We start from the raw sequence: 19,112 nt of genomic DNA on the forward strand, positions 1-19,112 counted from the left end.
ACATTTATAATGTCACACTTTAAAAAAAAAATTCACACTGTAATAGGTAGACACTTTACTGATGCCACAAGGGTTATTATAGTAATTATAGTGTTACAGCTGCAGGATAAAAAGAATACAATTACTGCAATAACAATATATTGATTGTCATTCTGTTGATGAGGTAACCTTGAAAAACAGTTCTGAAAACAGGTCTGGTATGCCAACAGTGATATTTCAGACTTCAGTGGTAAACGTGACCTACTGTTCCTAAGAGATGAAGGTGCAAGTAGATATGAGGAAGTGAAAATACTTTTAGGAAAAGGGTGTAGATCTTTATTTTACACACACACACACACACACACACACACACACACACACACACACACACACACACACACACAGTCCATCTTATACACATATACAACTGTTGCCTTATAGGCTTTTGTTTTCTCACAGAGATTATATTCAAAAGCAGTTCATGGAAAAAAAAACGATGAGCCAACAAAGAACAGGACATGGTGTACATTTGAATCACTTGTAGAAACTGATGCGTGGACCCAAAAGTTTGTGAGTAATGCTGCCCCCTAGTGGTAAAACTAAACAACTAAAACTTTTAAAGATGAGCAAATGCTACCAATATCTATGTAATTAATGAATATTGGTTTGTTATATTCTATTAATTATTTTTTTTTTGGGGGGGGGGGGGGCAAAAACAAATACACAAAAGAGTGTGCTAATGGCGCCAAAATACACAAACTTGTATCATTTGTGGAATTCTAAGTGTATAAAAAAACTATAAGGTTAAATATTATTTTTATGATCTTACATTACAAGTTACATTTCAAGTTAAAGAATTTGACTTTTTAGGTTTAAACAAGTAGTCAAGACCAGTGTTTTATTTATTTTAAATTAATCATGTAACACAGTACAACATTATGACACCATTATCCTTGAAAGCAAAACATTAAGAAATGCAATGTATATAAAATACACCTAAGATGTATTAACACAAACAAGGAAGAGGCTAAAAGAAAAACATGGTGAATGACCTCAGGTGTTCCTGTATGACATGTGCTTCATTGGCACTTTGAAAGAATCTCCTGACAGCTTTTGTAGACTTTCACCAAGCAGTTCAGCCTTGGCTTTGAACTCTAAAGGGAAAAAAATAGAGTTAATTAAAAACAGGTTCCTATGAATGACACCACATCAACAGCCCTGCAGGTAATCAAGTCACTAAACAGGCTCTTGAGATATGTTCATCCTCACCTGAAACAATGGCACAACACTTGACACTGCATCGGGCTCTGAGGGGTCCTTCAACAGTACACAGAGGTAGTAGATGATCTGATGCTGAAATAAAAGCATTAGACGTTAATCCAATCTTCCGTGGCAAACTGTAGAATAACTACATGAGAAAATGTCAACATGTCACACAAGTACAGAGGCACAGGTTCACCAACACACCATGTAAATAGCTTCATTGATGACAATATCCTTGATCTTGCTCATCTCAATGAAAGTGGTTATCTCGCGGCCCGAGGCATAGCTGGAGGACACCTGGATGCCTAAGGAGCCAATGACGAGAAGGGACTCGTGGTCTACCTTCACAAAGTGGATGTGAAGCATCATGCCAACAAGGGTGACAAGAATAGCGCCAGACAGAACGGCAGTGTTCTGCAAGAGAGGAAAAGTATTAAATTAAAAATAATCATTGTAAATTAAAATTTTTTTGCATGATGCCAATTTGCAGGATACTAATGGTGTGGCATCCAGTCTATTCTGAGTCCAACAGAAGAGGAAGAGGAAATGCTGATAGAGAGATATCCTAGTGAATGGATCAGCAAACAATGGCCGATGCACCTGAAAAGTGACTTTTATCACCCACTCCCAGAAAGAAACCACGCTCAGTTGGAAAGAACAGAAATGATGTGAAACAAAACAACAGTAAACATCCAACTACTTTTTCATCACTGGAAAAGTCTCAAAGTGTATATATATTTATTCTTATTCTTACTCTTCCTACATTTATTGTTGTTATTTTGCACTGAATGGAACTGGAGCCTCGTCATCTCGTCTCTCTATATACTGTACTGTAAATAGCAGAGATGACAATAAAGTTTACTTTAAATGATCACACTGGACGCTCACGTAACAAGCACAGCTTTGAACACAAAGAACCCAGAGCCATTTAAAAAAAAATGCTGCAAAATTACTGCACTAACTAAAAAAGTGCATCGTCTCGATCTTAGACAGGGCGACTATATTGAGACTTTCTTGTAAAATACTGGCCCCTTGTGGTGGGAATTAGTGTTCAATTTTACAAATTCTGATTACAACAAGTATCTTTAAGAAAGAAAGAAAGAAAGAAAGAACTGTATTCTGCCTTCGTTTTGCTGCTCCGTTTAGGGGTCACCATAGCAGATCATCTGTCTCTATCAAACCCTATCCCGCCTATGTCACACCAATCCTCTTCATGTAAATCCATTAATCTTCTCTATGGTCTTCCTCATTTCCTCCTGCCTGCCAGCTCCATATTCAACATCCTTTATCTGATATATATGGTGGTGGTGGTGGTTACCACTGTTCTCTTACAGCAAGAGGGTACCACCACCCTCCATCTGGAGGGGGCCTTACTGTGTGGAGTATGAATGTTCTCCCCATATCAGCGTGGGTTCTCTCCGGGTACTCAGACTTCCTCCCACAGTCCAAAAACATGCAATTAGTTGGGTTAGGTTAATTGGTGATTCTAAATTGCTCAGAGGTGTGAATATGAGAGCGAGTGGTTGTCTGTCTGTCTGTGTTAGCCCTACGACAGACTGCGGACCTATCCAGCACCCCCTGCGGCACTGAATTGGAAAAGTGGAAGCGAATGAATGGATTGATTGATGGATGCGTCCGGGTCATGGTAGTCAAGGTAGCTTGGAAATATCACAGTGTCTCTGTAAACATCAGTCTATGGACACTCCTGCCTGACCGTCATCATCGCAAACAAGAAGGGGCTCAGAGCAGATCCCTGATGCAATCCCACTCCACCTTGAAGCCACCTACGGCTCCTACTGCACACCTCACCACTGTCTCGCTGTCCTCAGAAACTTTGCACCTCAACCCCACAGTGAGAAGGATTTGTCAGTAAATCTGCATCACTTTGGTCTCGCCTTCATCATCTTACCTGGGTGAAGAAGAACACTGCATATGCCAGAAGCCACACGGAGCAGGTGTATACCATCACTTTGCCCATGGACACTTTTGGGGAGCTGATAATGAACTCCCTGCAAAAGCTGGAGTGACTCTGACAGTCCAGAGAGATTGGTTTACCGCTAATGTCAGTGAAGGCTTCGTCTTCCATGACGACTGAACAGCGAAACGAGGTGAATGAGCATAAAAGACGAGTGATGACCTTTGTATGGTGTCAACGCGGTTACCCTGTCAAGTTAGCATCGAGCTAGCATTAGTTGTTAACTGCAAATAGACAGGGTCAGCAGCACATTAAGACAGGCGGTGATAAATTTATAATGATGACGAAAAAAGAAAGCTCCTTAAAGTAATATGCTTTAAATGAATTAAAAGGGAAAAATAGCTAAAGAGCTGAATTAAAGAGTCAACTACAACTGTAGTGGTGCCACAATCCATCCCCACTCATGTGGCTGCACTGTTTTTCTACACCGCGGTGTCCAGAAAGGGTGGGGGGCTCTCGCATACACAAAAGCAAAAGACCGCGAAAAAACTCGTTCATAAAACAACTAAATGTACTTTAATGCATAGAACAACTTGTAAGTGTAACATTTATTATTCTTCGTTTGATATCAACGAGATGCGTGTCAGTTTCAGCTTCTGTCTCCGTCTCAGCTTGTGCCTACGGCCCACGCTGGTGTAGAACAAAAGCAGACCCTATAGTCGCTGGAAAAAGCAAAGCATTCTGGGCAACGATTGATTTTTCGTCGATATCTCCGTCAATAACTCAAGCTGGTCCACAGCTTTCGTCAAACAGTCTGTAAAAGTCAAATACGGGGTTTACGTTGGTGTATGTGCCATAAACAGGTTACAAACAGCTCGTCTTTAGTAAGCGCTTTTCCATGTCACTTGCAAGGCCTTCGTTTCCCAAAATGCTTTGTGCTTCCGTGACTTTTGACCTCTGGATAAAAACAAGCCGATCAGCTGATGTAAAAGCAGCAACATCTACAGGGGTCTGACACAATAACAGCTTGCTAACTTTGCCCCCCCTCCAGCGTCAGCTCTCCGTGGCATTCGGCGGTATGGTGTTAGGTAGTGTACGTGTCCACTTTTAGACTGTGTCGAATCAGCAGGTTATTTAACGAGACAGCCGTCGGACTGGTAGCAACTGTTAGGTCAGTCGACTCAAAAGAAGGTTGTTTGTTTCAGGAGTGTCTCTTTGTGTGAATGCTGTTAGCTAATGACTCTTTACTACTGAGTTTCAATGCCTGTTTTTAGGCATTTTTAATGTATAGAACAGTGTGGGATACTCTCATGTAGAAAGTTAGCGTTACCAGAACAAGAAAACAGATGCCGGCCAGCTATTGTTAGCTACAGAGCTGTTGTGTCAAAAGGTAAACAAACTAGTCCGAGTTTTGTGTGTTTAATTTTGCTGTTTTAATAAACTGAATATCCCCATTAAAAAGTAAGGAGAGAGAAAAGGGGCATGGATTGCTATCGTTTTGTTGACAGTACTGCTCATGAGTGAATTTGTTTTTGGTTTTTTTTCAGTATTTCAACAAAACAGGTTATCTGACATCTGGTTATATAGATTCACAAGACGGTGCCATAACCTTGTGCCCTCTCCTGCAGTGCTTTTGCCGTCCCAATTACCCACAGTAATCCTTTATACTTGTTTTCACACCAGGGGATTCCTGACCTCACAGGTTTGAGATGAGTGGTCAAGGTCCAGCTGTAAACAAAGGAATGAGCACCATCCTGGTCTGTCAGGAGAGCTATGCCTGTGGGGGCTCGGACGAGGCTGTGTTTGAATGCGATGAGTGTGGCAGCTTGCAGTGTGCCCGCTGTGAACTGGAGCTACATCGGCAGGAGCGCATGAGGAATCACGACCGGGTTCGGGTCGCCTCGGGCCACGTTCCTTTCTGTGACTCCTGCAAAGGGGATGGCAGCTGCTCTGGGAGACTCAGAGCGGTGGTCCGCTGCCAGGGCTGTAAGATCAACCTGTGTTTGGATTGCCAAAAACGCACCCACGGGGGAGTCAACAAGAGGAAACACCCTCTGGTATCTTACCCACCTGCCAAAGCTCCTCAAGAGAACAGTGTCAGTGCTGGGGAGAGTGAAATGGAAATCCTCAAATCTAAACTGGAGAAGGTGCGCAGCTTCCTGCTAGTGGATGAGAAGGAGGAAATGCAGGTAAGCACTTGTTGAGGTACTCGGCGTTTGATGGTGTTTTATTAATGATGCGTTACAACGATTGAGCTGATCTTGTCTGCATTCTCAGGTGAAGGATGAGGAGGACTTTGTCAGCAGACTGGGTTGTAGTCCAGATGAGCTCCTCAAGGTGGTCTCCATTTTTGGGAACACTGGTGAGGGAAAATCCTACACCCTGAACCATACGTTCTTTCTTGGGAGAGAAGTGTTCAAGACGTCTCCCACTCAGGAGTCCTGCACTGTGGGTGTTTGGGCAGCTATGGACCCTCTGCATCGGCTTGTAGTCATCGATACAGAGGGACTGCTTGGAGCTGGTATGAAATTATTGATTTACTTAATATTATGAAACAAACGGGGGTAGAAGCAGGCAGGCATTCATGATTCTTCTTTTTTTCTTTTTTTTAAACTCATCAGGGGCTAATCAGGGTCAGAGAACTCGGCTGCTCCTCAAGGTCCTGGCTATCTCTGATGTGGTAATCTACCGGACACACGCTGACCGTCTCCATGACGATCTCTTCAAGTTCCTTGGTGATGCATCAGATGCCTACCTGAAACATTTCACTAGAGAATTAAAGGCAACTACCAATCGCTGTGGTCTTGATGTACCGTTGTCCACCCTGGGCCCCGCGGTGATCATCTTCCACGAGACTGTCCACACCAATCTACTAGGATCAGGTACATCAAAGAAGTTTGTCTCATCTCAGTGTTTTTCAAAGATAAGCACACAAACCACTGCCTCAATACTTTGTCTCCATCTGTATGTGTACCCCGAATTTAGACGCGCCCTCAGAATCTGCTGAGCGCCTTATCCAGGAGCGTTTCAGGAAGCTGGGCTTATTTCCGGAAGCATTCAGCTCCATCCAGTACCGTGGGACTCGAACCTACAACCCTCCCACGGACTTCAGTGGTTTGCTCCGCAGCCTGGAGCAGCAGCTGGACAACAATACGACACGCTCGCCACGATCTGCCAGTGTCATCTTCAAGGCCCTGCAGGTAGCTGTGCTTACATTTAAGTATGTTTTGGCATAGCCAATGGAAATGTTTATACCTTTCCCATCTCCACCTGGGGCCTTCTTTCAGGCCCTGAGTGAGCGCTTCAGTGGGGAGATTCCAGATGAACATATGACCAGTAACTCCTTCTTTCCAGATGAATACTTTACCTGCTCCAGCATCTGCCTCAGTTGTGGGTGCGTGTCCCTGCTTTGCTAAAAAAAAAATCAAAAATACTTTAAATCAGATTTCTACAGCATCATCACTGCCAGTACCTTTTACTTTTACTTATTTATAAAACTTGCTGACTTGCTGGGCACCAACTTTCAGGTCAGGCTGTAAGAGGAGCATGAATCACCTAAAGGAAGGTCTTGACCATGAAGCCAAACATCGCTGCCGGTACTCTGCACAGTACGACAACCGCATCTACACATGCAAGGCAAGTACAAATATACATCTACGCCACATTTGAAGTATACCTGCTTGACAAGGTTCTGAGCAACTGTGCTGAACTTCTCAGGCCTGCTACGAAAGGGGAAAGGAAGTCATAGTGGTTCCCAAAACGACGGCCTCGTCTGACTCGCCGTGGTTTGGCTTGGCCATCTACGCTTGGTCAGGGTGAGTCCTGCGAGTATAGAATGATTTTTCATAAATATCTTCATATGTCCCTTTAAAGTTTATGAAAAATTGAGCACAGTTGATATAAAAAGTGTGTGGCACCTCTGGAATCTTTCCTCCCTGTGTTGAAACTGAGATGGTTTTGTCTTTTTACAGGTATGTCATTGAGTGTCCCAACTGTTCAGTGATCTACAGAAGCAGGCAGTACTGGTATGGAAACCAGGACCCAGTGGAAACAGTGGTCAGAACAGAAATCCAGCACATCTGGCCTGGGGTAAGGCCACGGTGAATTCACTTAAACCACTGAAATCTTAAAGCTCAGTTTTTGTTTTCTTTGAGTCATATGAATTTGGCCACTATGAGGTGAGTGGCTTATACTTTATGTAAATATCCAGAAAAGTAACGTCGCATGTTCTCCTGGAACATGTTGATCTAAGCATAATTAGTCACAAGTCTGAATATAGCAGTGCAAACGCCAGCTGGTAAGGCAGGCATTGTATTTCTGTCAGCACTGTTGTCAGTATTTAGTGATAATTGTGAGGGACGCTTGTATAAACACAACTTCTATGGCGTACTGTAATTATGTGTTTTTACACCGTTCTTTGCAGTCTGATGGCTTTTTGAAAGACAACAACAACGCTGCTCAGAGGTTGTTGGACGGAGTCAAATACATTTCTCAGTCTGTGTCTGAACTCAGCGTCAAGCCTGCCAAAGCGGTCACTTCCTGGCTCACTGACCAAATTGCTCCTGCCTACTGGAAACCCAATTCCCTCATCCTGGTATGCAACCAATATTTAGCTAACTATATATAAGGAATCACAGGCCCAGAATGTGTAGTTGTGAATGAAACATCACTTGTGTAACTAAAACATTTTCTTGGTGATAGCCCATGTTCCTGTTATGTTCCTGTTATGTTCCTGTTATGTTACTGTTATGCCGATAAATCGCATTACTTATTATTGTGCCGTAGAAATGTCATAAATGTGGGGAGGAGTTCCAGCCCAACGACACCAAGCACCACTGCCGTGCCTGCGGAGAGGGCTTCTGTGACGCCTGCTCCTCCAAAACCCGGCCGGTCCCTGAGAGGGGCTGGGGTCTTGCGCCTGTTAGGGTCTGTGATGCGTGTTTCCACAACAGAGGAATTCCAACTGGTACACAAATGAGTCTCTCTGTGGGAGTTTAAGAGTGCGGTATTGTTTGCCGGGCTGGTTCAGGCGGTTTTAATGTTCACAACATGATATGATTTGATGTGTGCATGTTGTAGAGTTGCTGGACGCTGCGTTGGAGGAGGAGGGAGGCACCCTGATAGCGAGGAAGGTTGGAGAGGCTGTCCAGAACACTTTGGGGGCTGTAGTTGGTGCCATCGATATACCTCTTGGTAAGCATAGGATCTAAAAAATAATATAGCGAGCAAGAGAAACAACTTTAAAAAAAGAGTGAGAGAAATAAAAACTTTTTTTCCAGGCCTAGTGAAGGACGCAGCTCGGCCGGCCTACTGGGTGCCAGATCAGGACATCCACTCTTGTTGCGAGTGCCAAAGGGAGTTCTCACCACGTCTCTCCATCCACCACTGTCGCGCCTGTGGGCAGGGCGTGTGCGATGACTGCTCCCAGGAGCGGCGCCCCGTGCCGTCCCGTGGATGGGACCACCCCGTGAGGGTCTGCAACGGCTGCAACCAGAAAACAGGGGAACTCTAGCAGGACTCAATGGAGCAATTAAAGATGCCAGCGTTTGTGGAAACTGGAATCTGCGACATCTTGAGTCTAACAGGTTTCATTGGGGGTATTTTTGTTTTTCTGGATGCCTCTAGACTGTACAGGTGGGACTCGTTTATTGTTTGTTAGTGCTGGCCTCATGTAACATCAGTCCATCGATCGCTTTTCTCTTTAATATGCCTATAATTTACACTGTGAAGACAGGCCAGAGCAAGGCTTGAATATTATAAGGACAGGAGAGAAAAAGAACAGAGAGATGATCAAAGTGAGTTTTGTACAAGCTTGCTTACAAATGACTTCAGGTAAATTTCCATGTTGCTCTGTAGATCCGTTCAGATTTGTATTCTTGCACACTAATCCCTGCACACCCTCTACGTGATATGCTAGTACCATTAGCTCCCTTTTGCCTGGTTTGGAGCTACATATTTAAGCCTTTTAAAAAATACAAGTACTGACCTGTTTTTTCTTTTTCATAGCATTTCCAGGTAATCATGTCTTATTAGTTCTAAAATGGTTTGTGCAGGTGACCTGGATGTAATATTTAGGACCAGCTTTAGATAGAACACCTCAAAAGTCATCAACCACATTGAATTCTGATCCCTTTCTTTTGAAATACTGAGGTAGATTACCTCTAATTCACCCCTGCTAGAGCTACTTTTCTTTCGTTTTGGCTTCACAGGGACTATATTAGATCATTATATCGGAAGCCACTGATGTACTGTAGCAGCAAGATGCATTCCAACATATATAATTCGTAATTACTACTTAAATAGTCCCATTGATTATTTGTGGTTGTTTGTGAATTTGAATGGGCAGATTTAAAACAAACAAAAACAAGAACAGCCTTAATAATGCTGTCCATGTTAACTGTTTGAATTCTACTTAGTATGCACAGTACATATATGGGGAAAAATGTTTACTTTAATAATTTTTTAATTGCCTCATTTTATTTTTAAATGTCATAACTGCGTATCAGGACAAATCTGACTAAGGTGGGATTCAATGCAACAGAAACTGCTTTATAGTGGCTGGATCACAGTAGGGACTTAACACAGTTGAGGTTTCAAACCATGTTTGGGGCTGGCCCCTCAAAACAGAGATCATTAGTAAGAGTAGTCTTTTACTGTCAGCTCAGGCTGCGTCGCTCTTCTTTGTCAGCAACTATCAAGGTTGCTTGTATTTCAACAGGACTGTACAGAGTATCTGACCCGATTACTATTAAATGAAGATGACACTTGATGCATTCAGGCTTTCTAATGAATATCTTGGTATTATGAGATTTGACTGTGTAAGATTTTTTTTTTGTTTGTTTCTTGTTAACGAACTGGAAGAGTTGGTTTGCTTGTGATCAATCAGATAAGCTGAAATAACAGACTTCAACATGAATAATAGATTTATCCTGTCTCAAACAGAGATCAATGACTATAGATATCACATGGAACCAATCAATACCTTGTATTTATGTATGCTCATACATATGTATTAAACAGTGGAATCTTAAGGTGTCTGTGTATGGGTTGAATACAATGCAGTGGGATAAGGTTTTTAATAAACTTTACTGGGAATCAACAAAGACTATAAAACATGTTGATTTAGTAAACAAAAAGTATCATCATTTTCAAATTTCAATCCCAGCACCCTTATTTCCAGTAACAATCAAGGTTAGCTGTGTTTAAAATAAGTGCACTTCTTCTGTAAAAAGAACAGTAAGGAAAACCGAACTGTACCGGTGTGCACATGTGAATGCAGCACTTCCATTTCCTTTTGGCACAAAAACACGATCATGTGTATGATGAGGCAACTCCCATGAAATTTAAAAGCAGTTCTTTGAGGTCACCACTTCAGTCTAAATTTAGTGTAAATGGTTGTCACATAACATCTTTACCCAGCCACACTCAAATACACAGTGATACAGCTGGCCTCAGCACTCCTCATTCTTGGTAGTCAGTGTTGTATGGGAAGTAATAGAGGTCGTGTTTGACAGCCATGAGCAGCCCGGGGAGGCCCCTGCTGCCACCCAGGTTAGATGAAAACACAACACTTGGGATCAAGTCGTTTGCGGCCGGGTGGGGTGATGGGATGGTTCTCAATAGATGACCGTCCTTAAGGCTCCATAACCTTGTGTAGCAATCCTGACCCACTGTAGAAAGGATGGTAAACATTGAAACTGCACGCAAAAAAGGTTTATACCAGTGTAGGGCTGCCACGATTAGTCGACTAGTCACGATTACGTCGACTATCAAAATCGTCGACGACTGATTTAATAGTCGACGCGTCGTTTGAAGCTTTGTAAGATCACAAAAGACGCAGGAATAAGTAGCAGGATTTAAGAGTGTAATAACGGACTGAAACAGAAGATGGCAGCACTGCATGTACAAGGATGTCAGCTGCCGTTAAACCCCGAAGAAGAAGTAGCTCTGTCCCAGAATTCATAGCGCAGCCCAGCTCAGTTTCCAACAATGGCGGTAGCTACTTAGTTTTACTATTACTCTTGTTATTCTTTATGGGTCACAAAATAAACATTTAACATATTTTCAGGCGAGAATGTAGCTGTGTAAACCTCAAATATCTGCTCAGTTTATCAAGACACCGCATATTTTCAAAAGCGCTCCGACGTTTTCGGAGACGTCTGTTACCCACTAGCTCGATAGCAAGCCGGGGGCTAGGCTAACTAGAGCCGTGAGAACACCGGACTCCCGGCAAATCGTTTTCAAACCCACCACCGTCTTTCGCTACTCAGGTTAAACATGATATATAAGTCACTTAGATAACTTAAAAATGTTATTGTTTGGCTTTTTTTGTATTTTATTTGTTCCTGAGTAAATCGGTTTGGCTGAGATTAAAGTTATAGTTTTTACACAGCTGAATAAAGTCAAGCAGACAACTGATTATCAGAAGTGTGAGATGCTCGAGAATATACTCCGGTGTCCTGTTATATTTTAGATAGCAAGGAGTTTATTAAACTTCACTGAAACAATCTGCAAATTTCATTCAAATTTAATAAACTATCATCTTGTCTTTCTTTATTTTTAGTTAGCACAGACCTTAAACACTTAAAGCTGTAAGGTAATGATAGTTATATAAGAGCAGATGCTGCTGGTGCAATAAGCTGTACGTTTTATGTCCAATGGATGATGATCTGATTAGTCGACTAATCGCAAAAATAATCGGTGACTAGTCGACTATCAAAATAATCGTTTGTGGCAGCCCTATACCAGTGAGAGTATTGAGTGTTAAGAGTGTTTTATCCTCTCCTACCTGCTAGCAAAAGCCCTTCACACTCATTGACATGGATGGGAAGGTAGGCATGCTCGTTATGATGACCTTTGTACTCCTGCACTGGCTTTGTGCCTCGCACATCCCACAGCTTAATCTGCAAAGAAATTAGAAAACACACAAAGGCTCAACAGAACTATCCTTGAATTATTACCTTTTTCAAATGATTCCTTTCTGATATTTTCTACCACAGTTTGTCAGTATGGCCTGATGGTTCTGTGTTTACCAAGTCTTTCCGCATGAGGCTAAAACATAAGTAAAATACCTGTAATTAAGAACCTGAAAGTATTATCTGCTGTAAAAAAAAAAAAAAGAAAATTAAAGAGTCAAGTCAAGAACCTGACCTGGCCCAGCATGTCAGCAGCCAGCAGGTAGTTCTCATCCTGCAGGACGCGTACAGAGGTGATGGCTGACTCTTGATGGAAGCGACTGGCCTTCCAGCTGTGATCTCTGCGGCCGCGCTGTCGGAGGTCGATGCTGAAGATCTCCCCCGATCTGCAACCGTTAAACAGGACAGGAACCTGTGGACGGAAAGGTGTTCTTTTGCTTGGTGTTCTTACAGAGTGCTTCAACAACTTTAAAGTTACAAATGCCTCACCCTAAGGGCAAACTGCTGAGCCAGGACATCACTGCCGACGCTGTACGTCTGTGTTCTGCCCGTCTCTGCATCCTTCACAATCACTCTACGAGACAGGCCTGTCAACACACACATAAACATGATTATTTTAGATGTGTAATTTTCTCCTTTCTATAACGACAAAAATGTTTAGCTGCACTACTAACCAGTGCTGAACGTCTTGTCAAACTGGGGGTTGAGGCACCAAGCACAAGACCAGGCTGAGGATATCTTAAAGCTGCACAGCATCCCAGGCTGATCTGAAGGAGTACAAGAAGTAAGAGGAGAAGGGTGTTGAGGGTAATGGGGAGGTACACAACAACAGCAAAACTGCTTTCAAAACATATTTCAAAATAAAAGTCTTCTAGAATAATAATTCCAAGACTGAAGAAGCTTCTTTGAATAGTATGTTTTACCATACTGCTACCTGGGTCCTTCACAAATGAACTACAGAAGGGCAATGTGACTGCTGCATATTGCGCAAGAACCCTGACAAACCTGGGTTGGAGTTGCTGAAGAGGGAAGCAGGAAGTAAACTCACGCAGCCAGGGGTGTCTGCTACTCCCACCAGACACAGCCTGATAGTTACTTCAGTCAAGGACATACAAGTTTCACCAAAACAGTGAAGAGATGACACGCTGTGACACAGGTGTGCACTTTATAGAGCTAAAATGTTACCATTTTGATGATAGTCACCAAGTGTATTCTTTTAGAAACAACAGCAGTATGAATCCACAAATAATGCAAATGAAAAGGACAACTTATAAGTGATCTTTGTTGCCAGGTTAAGCCCTTTATTTGAAGGTTAAGTGAACTAGAGTTAGAGCTCTAATTAAACTGTGGAAGGATACAACACATGAGAATCGGGGTAATTTACCGAAGCCCAGCAGATGGAATTGACCTGAAACATGTTAACCAGATCAGAGTGATTAATATTATTTAAACAGACCAAATGTTTGTAGACACATCATAAAAACAGGCTCCAAGATTAATGTGAGTTAATTAATTTTTATTTCCTGCAGTGTACTAAATAGAAACTACAAAAATGCAAACATATTCTTTGTATTCAGGGAGGGTCTTTTATCTCCAAAGAAATGCTCCTACCTTCCGATTAGTGAAGTAGAGGTTATCACACATTTCCACAGACAGAGACCCCTTGCTGCTGCTGCTGAAGTTCATGATGCCATACTTGCAGCCGCCATGAGAGACATCGTTGACTGTGAACACTCGCTCACACGCCGAATCCCCCTGAAAAAGAAATGGCAACAAAGAAACAAAGCATATGCACATCATCAAGTACAGATAGAGGCCATATTTAAAGGTAACCTACTGTGTTCATTTCCAGCAATTAAGAAAAAAAAAAAAGGACTCTAACGTCAATGTTTAACATTCAAAACAATCTTTTTTGTTGTTGTTGTTGTTTTTTTTTGTTTTTTTTTAAATCATACACAGGGCCTTGGTGGACCCAAATCATCCTCTGGATGAAGCAAACTGTTCTTACTCCCTCTCCCTCCCTTGAAACCAACTATAACAAACATTTATTCTATTGAAACGTGTTTTGCACTGTGTTTGTGTGTGTTCTCACCACTATGAGTCTGAAGTTGTCGGTGTTTGAGATGCTGTTGTCTGTGCTCTGGATCTCTAGTTTGTGGCGTCTCATTTCACTGACCTTCACCTCATGGACGAGCCTGGAGACAAACAGTAAATGGCCTGTATTTGTATAGCGCTTTACTTAGTCCCTAAGGACCCCAAAGCGCTCTACACTACATTCAGTCATTCTCCCATTCACACACACAACAGTAACCATAGTAACAGACTAGCACTGTCTGCAGACAATCTACTAACCCAGGATAATTGATACACTTTTCTCTTAGCTTTCTGACAGTGTCTCTGTAGTAATTTATGTATTTATTTAGACAGTTTGCCTGTAGGATAAAAAGAACTAGAAACTTCCTCATATGCATTTCATTACTTTTTGTTTTTCCATTTATTCATATCATTCCCAGTGATGCAGAGTATTTTCTTTGACTGCATTTATGCATGTTTCTCCATCTTTTTATTACCATTTAAAATAACTTGTCTAAATATATTAGCATCATTATTAGTGGCCAGCAAAGCTCAGAAGAAAAGTCACTCTACACATGCAGAACTGATTAGCGTTAAAGTTTCTCTTTGTTTCCCATAATCCGTTACAGCTGTGGCTAGGACACGGGAAAAACAGTGTTATGTTGAGTTTTGCGTGCCTGCAGGGCTGTGACACAGTACCTGCAATAGGAGTGCTCAGGTAATACACCTAGATGTCGTTTCTGAAGTAGCAGCGAAGTGTTTAGTCCTCTTCTTGGTGCTTTCTGTAAATGACAAGGAAAATGTGCGTACATGTTTACGACCAAGGTTTCTTTCTTTACAACTTCTTAAACATTTATGTCCCGGATTGCAGAAAAGCATGTGCTTCTGCTAAGATCAACTGTGATCTCAAGTGTTTTATTCCTACACAGTTTGCAGTTGTGCTCTAATGCTGTACTGTGATGATGTCATTACAGCTGCTGCCATAGCCATAATCCTTTAGTACACTGCAGGAGGTTTATGGTAAGCTTTCATCTAGAGGGCATAACTTTAGCATATCAGATGACTGTGTCTGTCTACAGCAACAGGAAAAAGCTTAATGGAATCTTAAAGAATAAATATGATAAAAATGCTAAAAGACAAAGAAGATTAAAAAGATTTGCCTACCACCCTTGATGACAGACTTACTTTTCTTGTGTTTTCATCTTCTGCCAACATCTTGTTCCTCTCCTTCTCTCTTTCTTTTTGTTGTAGTTGCTCTCTGGTTAGTGGGTTACAGTTGTTGTGCCCGGGCAACAGCCGGAAGTAACGGTTTTTCTCTGGGTCAAAATAGAAACCTGGCAGCTCTGGCAGGAGAAAAGGAGGCAAAAATTAGGCTTGTGCATCTTTCATTGCATCTATTTGATTTTCCAAGTGTACAACAAGAATTTTCCTGTCAATATCCTTCTACTTTAAGTGCTCCTGGACAAGACACTGCATGTAAAACTACTGTTTATGTACATATGTGTTCAATTTAAGTGTTGTGCTCTTCTGATACCTTTAATAATAAGAAATGGGGGCTTCCAACGCAAACGTGTACTTTCAATGCTGTACGTTACTGACCTGGTGCAGCACTGCTGGCGTTAGAAGAAGACGAGGAAGGCAAGGAAGAAGAGGAATGTGAGGCAGGTTGGTTAGCATGGTGCTTCTGAGATGGTCTGTGTGAGGGCCCTGCATCATCACGTTCATACCTTTGAACAGGAAACGCACACACACAACAATGATACTGACATACTGATCACTGTCATTACAAACACTGTATTCTAGTATGGCACATGCTCCATACTTTAACGTGATATAAGTGTCATTTAACGTAGCTACCACTGCTGTCGGTTTCCTCGGTGCCATCCACGGCGCTGACCAGCACCTTGTCGCGTGTGCGGTCGCTGTCCTTCTCGCCAGTTCCACTTCCTCATTTCTTATGGTTCGGTCTAGAAGTAAAATGGTCCTGACGGCGTGTTGCTTTTCATTCACTTCTCTGTGTTTGGCAGTCCAGGTGTTTACAGGCAGATTACCATCAACACCGTTGGGCTAACGTTAGCTGCACATCTTTCTACACACGTTTTGACACGTTTGCTGGACATTCACCATCGATTAAAGTAAACGACGTATTTATAGGTCGATAAACAAACTTTGAGTTGATACTGTGCTGGGTTTACCTTCTTAATAACATGGCACTAACGTGAAAGTAAATAGTCACTAGCTAGCTAACTCCCGTGTAGTAACGTCCAGCCACGCCATCCCCGCCTCCACACGGCGTTCATTGGTCCATTGAGAACAATAATGTCTGACGTTCTAGACAGCTATTGGTGAGTTTCTCCGCGAGTAGAAAATTACTTTTATTTCACTGGATTCTCGGAAAAAGTTGGATATTGAAATACAAAATAAAGTGACTGTTCGACATATACACGCCCTTAACACTATATAATTTAAAGCGGCACTGACTTTAAATTACAAAAAAAAAAAATTAATGTTTGATATGTCGTTGGATTTATTTTCCAGCCGTTAAAACCTCAACCCCCCCCCCCCCCCCAAATAAATAAATAAATAAATAAAAATAAAAAAAACATTAGAAGTGAGACTGTAATAGTATCCCATGCTACATAGCATTCATGTTGTGGTTTTCAATGATAAGGCTAAATCAAGTTAATTTCATGGTGTTATCACAATCTGGGGTCTGGGGCATTCATTTTGACAGATTTATCTGAAGCCACGCCTAAAGTCCTGATGCTGGTGTTGTATTGGCAGGGAGCACAGCGCACAGGACCGCATTGGCTGTTTTTTTCTTCTTTTTTCTTTTTTTCATAAGGGTCCCAAACTACACCGAGATTTGGAATATTACGTTATAGTCCTACAGGAAGATGGCGACTGTCATTCATAATCCTTTGAAATCGTAAGTACATTTCTTTTTTGTTATTATTATTTTAACGAAATTACTGCATCGTGTAAGATGAATGTAACGAGCTATTATGACTGTATGGGGATTACACGCGCTTTTAAATAAGTCTAACATTTAACACCTTTAGTATATACTTGGGCAGTCTCCGTATCTTCAGGTACCGTTGCCTAGTTGCTGTATTGTGCAATACGAATATAAAAGCATGCACTTATGCACGGTGTGCGAACGGAAAACATCACCAGTCCGCGCGCAAGTGACTACATTCAGTTTCATTTATGCATAAAGTTGCGGACATTCCACTTTTAAAAATAAATAGAATTAAAAAAAACCTCGTCTGTCAGAAGTTTGCCTGCGCTCCTTGTCGGGGATATTTGTGTAGTTAATATAATGCAAGTACTGACACAAAGCTCCCACTGCGCGACTCGTGCTTGTCTGAGCCTGACAAGCTCACGCACAGCAGGTTATTACATTAACTTTAATTTGTGTGCGTGGAGGAATAAACTGCTTAAAGCCGATCTTGGCGGTTTGAAAATGCATTTGTAGAAAAATAATGTATATGAGCATGGGTTTAAAAAAAGGTTAATGGGATGTGATCCTAAGTAGAGTAAAGATTTAGGGGATAAAACCAACTTTCATTATATCACAGAATGCATGTCCCCCCCGCCCCTGCTGCTGGCTGACGGCAGATGTTTACCACTGGTCATGTGGAATGCGCAGTGTTTGACAGTTTCTTGTGCAAGAGGCAAGTGTTTTATTAATTTGAACGGAATGCTGCTGCGGGTCCCTTAAAATAGATTCTGAAATGATGCTCTTATTTTGTAGAGCTCTTTATTGTTGTTGTTTTTGTTGTTGTTGACAACCAGAAACATGTCATACATGGTTACTGTGTGGAGGGGGGGGGGGACTTAATGCTTCTGTGTTGTACCGAAACAGATTAGGCTGTAGGGAATGAAGGTATATGTGTTTGCTTTTGTGTGCATGTAGAGCAGCAGATTAGAGAGCGTCCCAGTATTTCAGTGTTTCGCTGGGTCCATCTGTTAACGGAGGTACACGTAAAAAAAAAAAAAAAAAAAAGAAAAAGACAGGCTGATGCTGGGGCAGAGGGAGGGAGGGAGTCCCATCTGCCCTTTGCATGCAGCAGGGCTTTCTCAGATAGACACCCCCCACCAATCTAATATCTGCAAAAAAGGGAAAGCGATATGCATATGGACACAGGACCCCACCTACCACAACAGACATACTAGTATAAGCTCAGAGCAAAATATGAGAGGCAACTGTAATGAAAAGTGTATGTGAAGTGTAATGTGTTGGAATGTAAGACCCAATATCAAGTAACATGTGAGTTACAACCTTGGGAAGTAAAGTCGCGGTCTACGTTTTAGACAGAGTCTACTGTGTTTGAAACAAAAGGCCTTACTTCTGAGTCGTACTCAGGATGTGGCACGTTAATAATGCGCGCTCAGTGAGGACGTGGTAATAATCTAGCCTGCTCTCTTGTCAGTGCCCAGCTCTGACAGATGAATTATAACCATAAGGAACATGGCAGTAAATATGTCTGGCTTTGTGGACTCGCTCGCTCATGTTTAGCAATGCATATTTTCCTCGACTGACTCAAATTCTCATTTTCAAAAAGACTTTTGGTAATTGAATCCTGGGAGGCCGGGTGGGATAATGAGAAGCCGACATGAGAAGTATTCAAATAAGCGCTGCGATTCATATGTAGAGATGTGCATATCGCGCCTGTTACCTTCTTTCATTAGAGTTGGATTTGTAAATAAAAACCAAAGAGCTCAGGTGGGATGTGGATTGGTTGTGTTTGCACAAGGATTGAGAGAACTTGAACTCAGATTAGAGGAAATGTAAGAGAGATGTAGGGTTGTCAGTGTGTTTGGGGTCGTGGATTTTTATTGTGGGGTTTTTGGTTTTTTTTGCATGTCTGCGTAGACGTGCGCCCCTCCCCCAGTTCTTGTGAGAGGGAGCGTGAGTGAGTGATGGAGGTGGGTGGAGGGGTGTCTGTCTGGCTGCATTTAGT

General features: G+C 42.1%; 4 protein-coding genes across 12 annotated transcripts in view; 2 read left to right on the forward strand and 2 right to left on the reverse strand.

Annotated features, from left to right (window-relative positions):
• Positions 1 to 342: 342 nt before the first annotated feature.
• pigh (phosphatidylinositol glycan anchor biosynthesis, class H) lies at positions 343 to 3,328 on the reverse strand. The gene is made up of 4 exons (XM_004542069.6): positions 3,152 to 3,328; positions 1,447 to 1,656; positions 1,249 to 1,332; positions 343 to 1,133 (listed from the first exon to the last, which is right to left on the reverse strand). The coding sequence occupies exons 1-4, from the start codon at positions 3,326 to 3,328 to the stop codon at positions 1,059 to 1,061; spliced, it is 546 nt and encodes a 181-aa protein (XP_004542126.1). The 3' UTR covers positions 343 to 1,058.
• zfyve1 (zinc finger, FYVE domain containing 1) lies at positions 3,220 to 10,188 on the forward strand. 6 transcript variants are annotated; one of them, XM_076873750.1, is made up of 13 exons: positions 3,220 to 3,350; positions 4,841 to 5,346; positions 5,435 to 5,678; positions 5,779 to 6,039; positions 6,143 to 6,357; positions 6,445 to 6,551; positions 6,685 to 6,793; positions 6,875 to 6,972; positions 7,129 to 7,246; positions 7,581 to 7,751; positions 7,943 to 8,123; positions 8,237 to 8,350; positions 8,437 to 10,188. In XM_076873750.1, exons 2-13 carry the CDS (start codon positions 4,867 to 4,869, stop codon positions 8,667 to 8,669), a joined length of 2,331 nt encoding a protein of 776 aa, XP_076729865.1. In that variant the 5' UTR covers positions 3,220 to 3,350; positions 4,841 to 4,866; the 3' UTR covers positions 8,670 to 10,188. The 6 variants fall into 6 exon arrangements, with proteins under 6 accessions (XP_076729865.1, XP_004542121.1, XP_004542122.1 ...); XM_004542064.5 differs by lacking the exon at positions 3,220 to 3,350 and adding an exon at positions 3,945 to 4,547; XM_004542065.6 differs by lacking the exon at positions 3,220 to 3,350 and adding an exon at positions 3,945 to 4,328.
• Positions 10,189 to 10,224: 36 nt separating this feature from the next.
• On the reverse strand, positions 10,225 to 16,447 carry wdr21 (WD repeat domain 21). 2 transcript variants are annotated; one of them, XM_076873752.1, is made up of 13 exons: positions 16,006 to 16,447; positions 15,745 to 15,872; positions 15,331 to 15,488; positions 14,845 to 14,927; positions 14,165 to 14,267; positions 13,684 to 13,827; positions 13,431 to 13,480; positions 13,078 to 13,157; positions 12,747 to 12,839; positions 12,562 to 12,659; positions 12,308 to 12,484; positions 11,946 to 12,060; positions 10,225 to 10,827 (listed from the first exon to the last, which is right to left on the reverse strand). In XM_076873752.1, exons 1-13 carry the CDS (start codon positions 16,095 to 16,097, stop codon positions 10,619 to 10,621), a joined length of 1,530 nt encoding a protein of 509 aa, XP_076729867.1. In that variant the 5' UTR covers positions 16,098 to 16,447; the 3' UTR covers positions 10,225 to 10,618. The 2 variants fall into 2 exon arrangements, with proteins under 2 accessions (XP_076729867.1, XP_004542120.1); XM_004542063.2 differs by having other exon boundaries at positions 16,003 to 16,447.
• A 484-nt stretch (positions 16,448 to 16,931) lies between these two features.
• Positions 16,932 to 19,112, forward strand: part of dpf3 (double PHD fingers 3) — a 32,147-nt gene continuing 29,966 nt past the window's right edge. For 2 of the 3 annotated variants that reach the window (XM_012916670.5, XM_004542060.6), the window contains exon 1: positions 16,933 to 17,074. In XM_012916670.5, coding sequence (XP_012772124.1) covers positions 17,043 to 17,074 — 32 coding nt within the window. In that variant the 5' untranslated portion in view covers positions 16,933 to 17,042. Of the gene's footprint in view, positions 17,075 to 19,112 lie in introns of all 3 variants that reach the window. The other variant, XR_013093099.1, reaches the window with a different exon arrangement.

The sequence above is a fragment of the Maylandia zebra genome, linkage group LG15, assembly GCF_041146795.1.
Source record: "Maylandia zebra isolate NMK-2024a linkage group LG15, Mzebra_GT3a, whole genome shotgun sequence".
NCBI classification, from domain to species: Eukaryota; Metazoa; Chordata; class Actinopteri; order Cichliformes; family Cichlidae; genus Maylandia; species Maylandia zebra.

Bases quoted from the DNA above. Each gene is read 5' to 3' on its own strand.
- pigh (XM_004542069.6), bottom strand. From the start codon at position 3,328: ATGGAAGACGAAGCCTTCACTGACATTAGCGGTAAACCAATCTCTCTG. The intron at 1,657-3,151 runs GTAAGATGATGA...CCTCTCTTGCAG, and splicing joins CAGTGTTCTTCTTCACCCAG to AACACTGCCGTTCTGTCTGG. The intron at 1,134-1,248 runs GTGAGGATGAAC...TTTTCCCTTTAG, and splicing joins GTGTTGTGCCATTGTTTCAG to AGTTCAAAGCCAAGGCTGAA.
- zfyve1 (XM_076873750.1), top strand. From the start codon at position 4,867: ATGAGTGGTCAAGGTCCAGCTGTAAACAAAGGAATGAGCACCATCCTG. The intron at 5,347-5,434 runs GTAAGCACTTGT...CTGCATTCTCAG, and splicing joins ATGAGAAGGAGGAAATGCAG to GTGAAGGATGAGGAGGACTT. The intron at 5,679-5,778 runs GTATGAAATTAT...TAAACTCATCAG, and splicing joins AGAGGGACTGCTTGGAGCTG to GGGCTAATCAGGGTCAGAGA.
- wdr21 (XM_004542063.2), bottom strand. From the start codon at position 16,097: ATGAGGAAGTGGAACTGGCGAGAAGGACAGCGACCGCACACGCGACAA. The intron at 14,268-14,844 runs GTACTGTGTCAC...GTTTGTCTCCAG, and splicing joins CCTGAGCACTCCTATTGCAG to GCTCGTCCATGAGGTGAAGG. The intron at 12,660-12,746 runs GTTAGTAGTGCA...GTGTGTTGACAG, and splicing joins TGACAAGACGTTCAGCACTG to GCCTGTCTCGTAGAGTGATT.